Source organism: Boleophthalmus pectinirostris, unplaced genomic scaffold (assembly GCF_026225935.1).
Source record: "Boleophthalmus pectinirostris isolate CB_2022bp ecotype Guang Dong unplaced genomic scaffold, ASM2622593v1 HiC_scaffold_3, whole genome shotgun sequence".
NCBI lineage: Eukaryota > Metazoa > Chordata > Actinopteri > Gobiiformes > Gobiidae > Boleophthalmus > Boleophthalmus pectinirostris.
In genome coordinates this window covers 44,208,517-44,222,457 of record NW_026571299.1, presented here as the reverse complement: position 1 = coordinate 44,222,457, position 13,941 = coordinate 44,208,517, and the positions used below count along the sequence as shown (strand labels likewise).

General features: G+C 39.1%; 2 protein-coding genes across 10 annotated transcripts in view; one reads left to right on the top strand and one right to left on the bottom strand.

Annotated features, from left to right (window-relative positions):
* Nucleotides 1–1,901: 1,901 nt before the first annotated feature.
* LOC110154557 (inhibin beta B chain) lies at nucleotides 1,902–3,468 on the bottom strand. The gene is made up of 2 exons (XM_020918553.2): nucleotides 2,907–3,468; nucleotides 1,902–2,683 (listed from the first exon to the last, which is right to left on the bottom strand). The coding sequence occupies exons 1-2, from the start codon at nucleotides 3,466–3,468 to the stop codon at nucleotides 1,902–1,904; spliced, it is 1,344 nt and encodes a 447-aa protein (XP_020774212.1).
* A 2,362-nt stretch (nucleotides 3,469–5,830) lies between these two features.
* LOC110154544 (R3H domain-containing protein 2) overlaps nucleotides 5,831–13,941 on the top strand; it is a 42,753-nt gene continuing 34,642 nt past the window's right edge. For all 9 annotated transcript variants that reach the window (XM_055160513.1, XM_055160511.1, XM_055160512.1 and 6 more), the window contains exons 1-2: nucleotides 5,831–6,097; nucleotides 6,472–6,519. The gene's annotated coding sequence lies outside the window, so the exon portion shown is untranslated. The remainder of the gene's footprint in view (nucleotides 6,098–6,471; nucleotides 6,520–13,941) is intronic.

The window sequence follows — 13,941 nt, the reverse complement described above, 5'->3', positions numbered from 1 at the left end:
GGAACAAAATATTATTGGGCTCAATATTTATCGTGTGTGCATTTAGTTTGCACTATTATTATTATTATTGTAGTACGATAAAGCTTGAGTTACTGCTACAAACTCATAAAATTGGATACAGAGATTATACTGCTTTAATGATGCTAGATTATCCTGATGGATTATTATGTCAGTGCTATAGATTAAATATTATGATTAATTGTGATTTTCTGTAACAATACTTAAAGGGGCGGCACATGAGAAACAGAATATATTGTGGAGGGCTGGGCCAAAATGCTTGACTAAATTCTGTATAATATTGATTGTATTTCTTTATTTAATAAAAGCAGTAAATAGTATTGTTTTGACAAGATGGTAAGACTGGTAAAAGTATATGTTATGACTAAGCAATGAAAAAGTGAGGTTGCCTTATAAAAAAAATATTTTAAAAACACAACACACCTCTTGAATAAAAGCAAATTCTTTAGTCCATTCATGAGGTAAAATTATAAAATATGTTTATTTTATAACTCCAAATGATCTTCTACAGGCTGGTCAGAGTCAACCAAAGGACCAGTTGTGGCCCAGGAGCTGTTCAGTGCCCAGGTCGGATCTAAAATCTTCTCTTCATAATTAAATTTTTTTCCAGGTCTATCTGAAATAATCATCACAATAATAATTAACAGCTGTTGCTTAATGATACCTATTCAAATTATGAGGTATTCTGTTTCTAATGCATTTATCATAAGAATCTGATAATGTTCATATAGTGCTGATTGACAAGGATTTATTTATCAAAATACATTTTTTTTTTCAGTTTGAAAACTTGTTCATACATATACACATTATACACTCAAAACATAGCATTATATAAAAATAAACATACACTTGAACGTGAACAATGACACAACCTTTACAGCAAACATTCGGTTTATTATGTACATGCTTAGGCAGCAGCCCCCTGAGTTTAAAATAGGTTTTAACATTATATATTAGGAAGATAAAGTGCTTTCTACATTGTCTCACTCTCTTACATTGCATTGAGTGCTTACTAAGCTAAGTTGTATTTGTCAAGTTGTACTTCTGAAACTGTTGATAGTGTGTAAATGTTTTGAATAGATTTGAATATATCTTAATATTATGATAGAGATACAGACAGAATTGGCCACGTGCAGTAGTGCAGGGCTGTTCAGTATTTGCCTGTGAATCAGGGAAGTGTCCCTGGGTTCATACCGTGTCAGGACTGTTACCCAACTGATTAAATGTGCAAATATTGCTGATGGGAGCATGGGCTACCCAGCAAGATTAAACCAGCTGGAATACAACAAACGCTATTGTCTAATTTAAGAGGATAGGCACTAGGAAATGGACTGCTATTAAGTGTCACAGAAGTGAACACATCTCTTTGGTCTGAATGTGCATTTGAAGGCACCATCCCTTAAAACCTTCCTGGGAAGTGGTTCCTGAATGGTGGGTGAGGACCCAGCAATTAAAAAGAAAAAATGCAAAACATTGTAACTGTAAAATGTTACAAATATGTTCAAAGAAATCAACATAAAGTAGCTCACTGTATAAAAATAAGCAACCCAAAGCCTTTCAGTCACAACTGTTAAATGTAAATTATCATTGTGTACCAAACACATAATATCAGAAATGTGTCCAAAACATTTGAGGGTATCTCAGCAAACACATTATGAACTGTATCTAGCAGAGTGTACTAAATACTTAAAGAGATTGTCAAAGCAGCATTAGTTAGTGGAATAAGTGTGGAATAAGAATAAGTGAATAGAAGAGTCTACAGAAAAACAAGGTGAATGCAGGTGAAATCAGTGGACTTGTAGTTGTTGACTACTGTCACTGTAACTTGCTATTTGGCTGCATTGACTATGTTTTAGTACTATTGTAATGACACTGCCATGAGTCTATGTGCATCCGCAGGACTCCACAATCATGTCAGGCACGTCTGTTTTGACAATGCTATGCTGAGAATTGAAATAGACCATGGAAAGTGGGCGCCGCTCAGTAGGGATGCAACATGAGGAGATGGCTGTATGGATGCCATTGACTTTGAGCTGGCTGAACACTGTGGCATGAAAGGAAGAGGCAATGCCTGGAGAACCAGACAGGTGCTGAGGACACTGGCCCATACAGTAGTTCATGTGATAACCCTCAGGTGCAATGATCCAGTCATGCCACTGGATGTCTTTGAACTTGATGTAGAAATCTCTCTTGCAGCACACAGTGACATCATTCCCACAGCGCAGAGAACGCTTCCTGAGTGAGCGTTTGCTGTGGTCATCACGTAAGCGCACCTGAGCCACCAGGAAGGGCTGGAAGGGGGTGTCCCTTGTCCTTTCCAGAGAGCAGAGGTTCTTGCCATTTTCCTCACAACTAACCTCAAACAAAAGCCTGTGTTGGCCACCATCCAGAAAGGTCTGCAGTGTGCGGGTGATGGGGAAAGTGTGCCAGTTACTGTTCTTCACTTCCAACATTTGCTCTATAACCAGGCTGCGGTTAGAGCCCTGCTGGCCCTGATCTGCGGAGAGGAAGACCCTAGCAGGCAGGCGGGAGTCTCTGTAAGGGTCCTCAGAGGAGCGCACGTAGATCCACAGAGAGGCCTGCAGCACCTGGATACTGTGGCCCTGCTCCTGGAGGAACTGAAAGGCAAGCTGTAGGCTTGCATCCTCAGTACTCCGAGTGTCATCTGTATCAGAGAAAGACATGTCAGCACTCACTTGACAATACTATTTATGACACAAATTAGAGGTTTTCACCACCTTTGTTTTGCCATACATCATGTACACATGTGAAACATCATGTATCTACACACACAAACACACACCCACACACATATTCATGAATTACATAAATTAATAAGCTTATGCTATACGTGAACAGAATTAACTTTTGCCATTTATTGCACTTACTTATATCTGCAAAGCTGACTATTTCATAGCCTTGGTCTTTGAGAGGTAATCTGTTGTCCAGCTCCAGTGTCCCATCCTGTCTGACGCGTCCTGAGTACAGTTTGCGCAGCGCAGTGAGAAGCGCCGCACGAGGCACGGTTTGAGTGATGTTTGGTCTCTCTTTCAGGTGCAGTTTGTCTAAAAGTTGCTGCTTGGCGAATTCCACCATGAGCCTTTCTTCTACATCCTTTTCCAAACTACAGGACACGCATCCGGAGGAAACATCAACTGCCAGAATTGGCGTAAGAAGAAATAACGCAGAAAGGATCGATAACGTCATGTTAGAGAAGTGAATAATATCTGCCTCAATCAAAGGCAAAATGTATGAAGAAAAAAAAGTTTCTTTCTTTGATATATGATCTTGTAATGATGAAAAGTGTGTCCTCTTGACAGCTGCTGTCCGTGAAGAGTGAAGTTTGGAGAAAGGTGTGCCCTTTACACTCCCGATGAAGAAGATATCTGGGGTAATCCACCAAAACTGGTGACACGTTGGAGGGACGCACCAATGAGCGCATCGGGGCATCGGGGAAATTACGCACTCTACAAGCAAGCACTGCACTGTCAATCATGCACAAGTTCAACTTGACTTAACAGATAAAAAAGGCTCAAGTTACGACTATTGAGATCGATTTTCGGCAACACCATCTCCAATTAAATAAGAGCAAATTGTTTAATTGTCCTAATGGACGATGACTTATGAATTCTGGAATAAACTCAGCCTAATGAAATGATAGAGTATATATTTAATTTTATTTATGAGTCTATCATTGCTCATCGATCGAAGTGGAACCACCCAGTTACGGGATTGTCTGCCTGAGACTCACTCGTCAAACGGTTTGTGTTGTAACGTGAGAAAGTGCTCAAGGCTTGGAGGCGGAGACTCATTTATGGGTGGCAGTCTTACACGTCCCGTCATGTTCTTCAGAAGTGACACCGTGTGTGGAGCGTGTGCGGTGTAAGTTGGACAGTGTTCTCTGTGTAGCGAGCATGAGTCACGAGCTTGTGGTGTGTGCACGGACAGAATTGATGAGGCGGCTGGATGGAATCTGCAAGGTTACTTTTTCAGTTCTGCGCAGGATACTTATACACTGCACATACATGCATCGCGCCGCTGTCACCGCTTATTACCATGTACCTACGCACATGCATAACACATCTGATGCATTCACTGACCGACTGCACAGTCTGTGTGTTCTTAATGATACAAACATCACAGAGACCATGTGTGATGTCTCCTCTATGGTAGGCCTAAACGAGAACACAAGAGAACAGGCCAAAGATCGAAGTAGGGCTATGGTTAAGGCCATCTGAAAGTCACTCAAACGTTTCATTTGATGATCTCGGGACTTCTCATTTAATAGGCTTAATAGTTGGTCATTAGACGAAATAACTGTTTTGCACTAACCATAATGACCACAAGAATTCAATGTAAATTAAGCCTAAACTATTGTGGAGATCTGGCACGCCAAATTCTGTGATGTTTGCAAATGAATGGTGCAACTCCCTCCCCAAAGCTTCACATTTTTTATTATTTTATAGTTTAGTCTGTTTCACAAAGAGCCTCTAGAGCTGAGCTCCTGGGTACTTTCACATATTATAGCATTAGGTCTTTCCCTGGTTGTAGGCCTATAGGCTTACCTGTTTTTGTAACACAGCCAATGCTAATTGTTTCGGATCTGTAAGTCGAATTTCATATATGCCTAAATATAGCCTAATCCTTTTTTTTAGGCTAAATATTTTTCAAATATCAGAAAAAGTGAGCGAGTCTAAAATCCCCCAGTGTGCGCTCACACAACAACTGCCCCTTCAACATGAACGTAGACAGCACAGAAGCGCGTGTCTCCCCTCGTGTGGATGACAATTGAAACTACAACAGTACGTTCAATAGTCAAGTGAAGATGTGGGGAAAACACTGAATGTGTGTCTTTATTATTGATAATAAATAATAATGCATTGGATTTATATAGCGCCTATGAAGACACGCAAAGCAGGTAACACTGCATCATTCATTCACTGTGCACGTGGTTTTGGAGGTAAGCTACTATTATTGCCCCAGCTGCCCCGGGGCAGGCTGATGGAAGCGAGGCTGCCAATCTACACCATTGGCCCCTCCAACTACCACCAATCACTCACCTATCACATTCATCATGGCAAGGTGGCGATAGGATTAGTGCCAACACTGCTGCCAACACTGCTGCCAACACTGCTGCACTAATCACGTATTGGTCTGGATTATTGCATTACTTTAAAAAAAAAAAAAAGATTACAAGGCTATATTAGGCCTACCAGGAAACAGCTATAGTATTAATCATAATAAAGCTAAGGTTATTTCTTCTAAATCAAATGGGCCTATTGCCCACAACATCTTTTAAAACCAACGAGTTGCCTATACCTGCACACACAGGCTACCTCCTTATTTGACAAAATGTTTCAATATTATGTAAATATCAGAGTGTGATAAGAAAGCACGAAAGCACTATACCTTGCCTAGGGAAAGAGAACTACAGTTGGAAACTAGCTGTGTAATACTGGCATTAAAAAAAAAAAAAAAAAAAAAGCTAAATACAGTAAACAAAATAGATAGAAAACAGACTGTAAAATATGCCAAGAGTTACAGTCCATGTAGGCCTAGATACATTTAAAGTTGTGTGAACCTCAATAGCTCAATAGCATATATATATATATATATATATATATATATATATATATATATATATATATATATATATATATATATATATATATATATATATATATATATATATATATATACACATAGGTAGTAGGTAGCCTACTACATGTGCTATTTCATGTTTTCCCAGCTCGTCTCCCTGCGCCCGAAAAGCACGCCGCTGACGTAAACTCTCGGTGAGCGAAAAAAGTGACGCTCGCACAAGAAGCCGGAGCTTTGAACACAAGGGGGAATAGCGTTTTCTTTATTTTTTCTTTTATTTGTACTCTTTTATTCTTTCATGTTTGGTTGTTATTTTTCCGTGCTACAGTGATTGATTCGTTTTTTTTTTTTGTTTAAAACCAAGCGCTTGCAACCTGAGTGAGTAATGTTAACGCCACAGCTCGCTCACACGGCGCTATTTTGACAGCATCGGGGTCGCAGTGAACCAACTCGAGCTAGCACCAATCTATTAGCATTGGTAAGTCATTCGAAGCTAGCCACCTGGTAGCATCTTATTTAATAACCTGGCGCGTAAAGTGTGTACTTTTGTAACGGGGTCATTATTAGCTTGTGCTACCTTTCTGTCTAAGCTGACATTTATCTATAATAAGAACTATTGACAAGTGGTAGCTGGTGCAGAGTAAAAATATCAAATAGCTAGTGGGCTACTGTGCTAACATTAGCTAGGTGGCTATCATGGCTATAATGTTAGGTACTGTGGGAGCTAATTATACTTGCCCAAAGGAGGCAAGCTAACCGTGTGTTAGCTATTGTTAGCGTAAGAATATGTCAGTATTTTAAACCATCCGCAAAACTACTGGCCCAAACGAATCATATTTGTTTTTTTTACAGACAAAACCTGAAGATTCATCTGAGTCGTGACGCGAAGCCAACACATAGGTGAGCCGAACACTCATCATTTCAGATGACTTAAAATCGATTGTTCTTAATTTCCAGTCCCAAAAGAAATATAGCCCAACGCACCGTGTTTTAATACATTGTTTTCCATGATCACACGAGCTTGTCCTGATAAGGTTTTGTCTTGCGACTCTTAAGAAACAAGTGCTACACTTAAGTCACATGGAGGACTGGAGCTGCAAATATAACCATTCATTTGCTAATCAGTTAATCGAACAATTATTCTATAGATTAATTTATGAGTTGTTATAACTGTGAGAGGCCTGTGGCTATGAGAGTTTCACTAAATCTGACCCAGAAAAACTTCCAAGTCATATTTAGACCATACTGATGAGTATATTTACAGATAAAAATGTTTTTTTTTTAATTAAAACATCAATGTTAACAATTCCCTGTCTCATTTTGATGTAATTGCCGTTCTGTCATTAAACCTTTTCTTCAAGTACTGTGTATTGTTCAGACGGTGATTACTTAATTATCAGACAATTATTTCAGTAACTGATTAGTTTCAATTAATTGATTAACTTTAACTACAGATGATTAACAGGACTTATTGTTGGATAGCTTGTAGTAATGTTTCAGTGGAAATTCTATGAATTTGGACCATATCTAAAATGTAACACATTTTGGCCTTTAATGTTAGCCAATTAACCAAATGTTGATTGATTTATACATTGGCTAGTAACACTTTTACTTTGGTCTGGTACATTCGTGCACAGCCTTCATGTAGCCTATTTTACCACAGTGGGGTTCATCATTTCGTTAGGGCTAATTCCGCAATAGACATTCTTTAAAACAGTTTGATAAACTGCTCTCATGGCTTGTAAAACACAAATAAAAAGTGTTGTTGACGAGTCGAGTGTTTTCCTTTGTCAACAAAGCAAACTACATGTCTGCTTGTCTCTATGTTGATGCTAATATTGTACTTAACCTGGAATGTTCCACAGTATGGCATTAAATGTATACAGATTGAAAAGTTAATTGCGTAATCACAGCTAATCAATTATTGACATGATCGCCAACTAATTTAGTGATTAAATAAGCAAAATCTAAACTGCACACAGACTCCCAAACATGCCATGTTCTGTGAGAAGAGGTTTCATGACATGCCAGAATGACATCAAAATGACAAAGGAAACATTTAGTATTCTTTGATGAAAAACCTATTTTATTTGTAATGCTCTCTATCAAGATGTCCTCAATGCTGCATCACTTAAGCTTCATCAGGGTCAAAATGAAATAAATTCTCATACACTTGAGCCTTTCACAAAAAAAATTAAAAAATAATTCATTAATTGGAAAGAATAATTGCTCATTTAATCAATTAGCAAAACAGTTGCAATTATTTCAACTTAACGTTTGTGTTGTTTAAAAAAATGAATGTGCTTGCATCTCCTCAGACACATACCCTGTATACGATGGCAACCCCTCCAGAAGAAAAGTTGTGTAGTGAATCTTTAAATATAACAATATGAATTACTATCCATCAATGATCATGATCCACATTGCCTAGTGTGAATGTGGTGTGTGCTTGATTGTTGGAGGTGGTCAGGGGGTCAGATGGCGTAGATTGTCAGCCTCGCTTGAATTGGTTTACCTCAGGGCAGCTGTGGCTACAGTAGTAGCTTACCACCACTGTGTCCAAAATGCATTCATATTAGCATCTTATTTGTAATTGTTTTATTGCAGCATTTCTCATGTAACTGCCCAGAAAATGTGTTGACTTTAGGATGTTCACAGCTCCAGTTTATTATTAGAAGACAAGGATGTCACTGCTCTTCTGTTGTTTGGTGGAGTGTAAAATGCAGATATATTTCATGTTTTTCCATCATAATCAAGAGTCTTCTTTTAATAATTATCTTGTTCAAGAGTTTAGCTTCACACCTAATGTTTTTTTTCTTTTGTAAATGTTAACTACAACAGTCAAAATCTGAAATCTGGACTAAGATGTACGGTCATTAGTTTATCATTGTGTTGCCTCGCGTTGTGGCACTTGAGCTGAAAATAGGCAGAAGACTGTTGTGCCAAACAAGGTGGGATCTCAGCACAGACTGTGAGAGCGGAGATTCAAACATCTGCTCTGCTCTGGGAAAACGCCATGTGTGTCTGTAGCACGAATATTCACGTCTTCTGGCTCTTTTGTGAATCAAGGCTGCACAAGTGACCGCTTTGGACATCACAATGAAGCAGGTCATGTCCTATTCCAATAAGACCATAGCTATAGTTTTCTTGAGATGGTGCTTTATATGGTTTATTTTGGCTGTATTCAGTTAATTTATTTTCATACTGTTTTTGTTATATGCCAGGTATTGGTCTATCTGTGCAGTTAAAGGTGCATTATGTAACATTTCTGGTGACAGTTCCATCACCTGCTTGTTTCTTTGGATATGTCATTGCTCTGCCTGGAATGTTCCACAGTATGACATTAAACAGCTCTACCTTACATTTACTCAGTTACAAAAATACCTAGAAAAACAGGCATTCTAACTGTGAGTGGGCTTGCCTTTCCAGAGATCTGACATGTCATTTGGCCTAGTTTGGTTTCCATGAAGATAGAAAGGTTCAGTGCCATACTGTGAAACATTCCAGACAAAGCAATAACATTTTCAGGGAGAAAAGCATTTGATGGACCCTCCACCAGAAAAGTTACACAGTGCATCTTTTATATCTGGGGTGATCATTTCTGTGTACGCTACTGTCTGTGTCATGAATTATTGTCTTCTGCTGCTTGTTGCAAAGCCCTATTTTTGAGAACGGGCTGGACCATAGTAGGATCTATTGCAGGTGAGTCATTGAATCAACAGTCTGCTGTTGCTTAGGCCACCAAAAAAAAACTGTATCCAGGGCCAGGCTGCCTGTGAACATGCCTCTCCTTATGGCTTGTGACATGCATTAGCCAAGTGTGATTTGTACAACGGTTGAATGATAAAACTACCATGTTTCTGAGACTGAAGTTTTGTTTGGTGCCTGTCGATAAGCCATTGTTTATTCATTCACTGCTGGAGCATGTGACATAGTGCTGAAGGTAGTCTGCTTGTACCATGTTCACTTAATGTAATCAAATGTACATATATTTGGTCTTATGCTGGATTCTGATTAACACTGAAGTGAGACCAGGAGAGGAGAGGAGGAGAAACACTACATATGTGCTAGTCCGTCAGGTATCCATAAGAGCCGCTGTGTGTGTGTGTTTGCAGCAGCAGAAGAGTGGCTTTTTCTAGAGAGATTTCAAGTGCTATTTATAGACCTCTGCCAGAGCACGGAGCGTGGTGCTGTTGCTGCTGCTTCTCCTCTCTCTCTCTCTCTCTCTCTCTGCCTTCACCACTCCTGTTTCTGTCTTCAGCTAATCACTCTGGCTCCTCTTCCTCATTCGTCCTGCTTCATCTGATCTTATGTCATTCACACCATGTTTATCAATCTGCTGTCTGTGTGTCTGTCTCTCATCGCTAGCTTTGACACAAATGTATGGACTGCAAAGAAAGGTTGCATACTGGTTGCAAATAGGCCAATCAGAAGTAGAGTTTTCTGGTTTTTGGCAAAGATTTTTGTGAAGAAGGAAATCTGTAGTTTACATTTAACTCAGAACTGCACTCTGTTAAGTGTGTGTGGTTTATCTGTGGTATCTTTGGCTGCTGATCCTTGCCCAGCCACTCCCATTCTCCTGCTTTACTTCTACACTCATTACTTTCTAATAGGGTTGTCACGGTACAAAAATTTCAGACTTGATTTTAATACTGTGAAAAAGAGTTGATAGTCAATACCCATTCCAATGCCGTGACAATAATAGAAAACACTCTTTATGTAGACAGTAGAATGCCATTTTCAACATTAAATCATTGTCCAGGTGGTCCATAAGTGTAGAGGAAAGGTTAATGTATCAGTATCAGTACCCGCTCAAATTTGCAACTAGTTTTGATGCTACTTTTATTACTGATTAATATCTGATACTGTATGTTTTGACCACTCTAGTCTAAATGTACATCCATGTTTTTGCTTAGCGCACATTGGTCAGATGAAATAAAACATAATTAAGCCTGGTGTTAGACAAACCCCCTGTGGATGAGATATAGCTTGTCACCTCCAGCTCCTCCTTTGATGCTGAACTTTTGACTACCTCTTCCATTGCCTCTTCCATTGTAGCTTCCAGGCTCTTTCTTTAAAGCAGCTGTGGGGAGATGCAATTATAAAGTCTTATGGGAGTCAGGGTTTTATTAACTAATGAGCTATTTTCTTCCCCTTTTCCTTCTTTATCATATTATACAGTGGGGTATCAAGTGTCAGTGTTAGAAGAAAGCTTGGATGCTATTATTTTTAATGATAATAATAATTTAAAAAAAGTAGTGTGGTGTGATTAGATTGAAGTTCTCTATGTAAAATTTCCACCTTTTGGGAGTAATTTATTTAGACTAGGGATGGGCATTCGATAAAATTTTTTTAATCAATCGTCGGAAGAATTAACGATCGATTATTGATTAATCATTAATGTTTTTATATTAAAATGATCATCATTATTATTACTATCTGCACTACTAATCTGCATAAATAAATTCAACTTTACGATATATAAACCGTAACGACTCTAGAGCCACATCAATCCGTTTGACATTATAATGTGTTTAATTCAGTTTTGCGCAACTCTCACAGAAACGAAACTTAAAACCGCATCGCTAATTTCCATAAACTCAGCGAAGATAAAACTACAGCTCTTGTGTCGCTGATGCGGTCAATTTCTGTCGGATTAAAAGACATGATTCAGTGGAATACAGGTTAGTGTGACCATATTTGCGTTTGTCAAAACCAGGACACCTTACGGGGGGTGGGAGGTTGGGACTCGTCATCGACATTGCGTGACTCTCACCTGGTAAAGCTTTTTCCCACTGGACACCGAAACATATGTGCTGCTTTGTACACTGTGCACATGGACTCACACTTGTCCCGAACGCAACAGAAAGCGTGGAATTTCTTGTACAAATCATCATTAAATACACATTTGTGCTTCGGCAAGCTGCAGGCTGACCTACTGTTTGTGTTTGCTCGCTCCTTCTGAGTGCAGAGAGCTGCATGTACGGACCCCTGTTTGGTCACGCTACGCACAGCAACCTACATTCGGTTTGTCGATTAAAATTTACGTAATCGATGAAATTCTTAATGATCAATTAATCGATTAATCATGCCCATCCCTAATTTAGACTACTACAAGTATGTACAGTCCCTGACAAAAGTCTTGTCGCTTATCCATTTTGTAGAAACAAAAGCTTATAACCTGACTTTAAATTAATCGATTGGTTTTAGAAATGTCTCATATGAAAGCTAAAACCCTCCCAAATTATGCTCAATATACTAAAATAAATTTGCTTCACTGAAGAAAGATTGATCATTTAATGAACACAGAAAGGTCAGATTTTGGAAAGACAAAAGTCTTGTCGCCTTGTCATATGATGCACCCAATCCTAGATTACAGTCTCACCTGTGATCAGTTACTGATCAATCAATTAGTGGGTGTGTATAAAAAGAACCCCAGCACACCAGACATTCACATCAACTGCAACTTGACCTCTGACAGCATGTCTAAGAGCCACCCTGAGACCAAAGCGTTAATTATCAAGAGGCTGAAGACCAGATCCACTGCTGAGGTGGCTGACACCTTCAATGTGTCTCAGCGTCAAGTACAAACAATAAGAAAAAGATCTGAAATGACTGGAGATGTTTTGACAAGCCCAGGTCCGGCAGACCCCGCAAGACAACTGTTCGGGAGGACCGTTTGTTGATTCAAAAATCCAAGGCCAGCCCCTTTTCCACTGCAGCAGAGCTCCACCAGACCTGGTCACCTCAAGTCCCTGTGTCAACCAGAACAGTTTGTAGAATTCAGTCTCGAAATGGCCTCCATGGTCAAATCAGTGCACAGAAACCAGCACTAAACAAAAGGCAATTTAAAAACCATGTGGCATTGCCAAGGCCCACAGCCTGCTAAAAGGATGGACACTGGAAAAGTGGCAGAAGGTGGATTTCTCAGATGAATCCTCGGTTGAATTACATCACAGCTGCTGCAAATATTGCAGGAGACCTACTGGAGCCCGCATGGATCCAAGATTCACCCAGAAAACAGTTAAGTTTGGTGGCAGAAAAATCATGGTCTGGGGTTCCATCCAGTATGGGGGTGTGCGAGACATTTGCAGGGTGGAAGGCAATATCAATAGCCTAAAATATCAAGAAGTATTAGCTACCTCTTATATTCCCAACCATAAAAGGGGTCAAATTTTGCAGCAGGATGGTGCTCCATCGCATACTTCTATCTCTACATCAAAGTTTCTCAAGGCGAAGAAGATTAAGGTGCTCCAGGACTGGCCAGCCCAGTCACCAGACATGAACATCATTGAGCATGTCTGGGGTAGAATGAAAGAGGAAGCATGGAAGGCAAAACCAAAGAATCTTGATGAACTCTGGGAGGCATGTAAGACGCTTTCTTTGCTATTCCTGATGACTTCATCAACAAATTGTATGAATCATTGTTGAACCACATGGATGCGTCCTTCAAGCTCATGGAGTCATACAAGATATTAAATATGGATCTCACAGCACCACTACTTCATTCACTGACATTATGCAACATATTTTTGTATTTGAAGTAAATTATTTGTTCAATTTTCTGTAGGCGGCAAAACTTTTGTCTTGCCAAAATCTGACCTTTCTATGTTCATTAAATGATCAATCTGTCTTCAGTGAAGCAAATTTATTTTAGTATACTGAGCATAATTTCGGAGGGTTTTAGCTTTCATATGAGACATTTCTAAAACCAGTCGATTAATTTAAAGTCAGGTTATAAGCTTTTGTTTCTACAAAATGGATAAGCGACAAGACTTTTGTCAGGGACTGTATTCCACAGTATGGTATTAAACAGATCTACCTTATATGTATTCTGTTACATGTGGTTTTATTACTTAAAAATACCTAGAAAAACAGGCATTCTGACTGTGGGCAGAGTTGCCTCTTCACAGATCTGACCTGTAACTTGGTCCGGTTTGGTCTCCATGAATATATAATACCATACTGCAAAACATAAAGCAATAACATCTCCATGGAGAAAAGCATATGACAGACACTCCACCAGAAAAGTTAGACAATGCACCTTTAACTTGAGTATTATTTTGCTTCAGTGTCTGTACTTTTGCTTAAGTAAAATGGATAAGTGACAAGACTTTTGTCAGGGACTGTAGCTAACAATGGTGTTCTGAGTTTCCCATATGCAGGATAAGGCAATCTTGCTTAATGCCAGTTTTTTATTGACCCAAAAATTCCTCAGACATTTGAGACTTCATGTGAAATTCTGTACTGCAGTTAATCAGAACCACCAGTGATTTAGACATTGATGCATTATTAGTTACTTAGAGTGTGTAACTTGAGAAG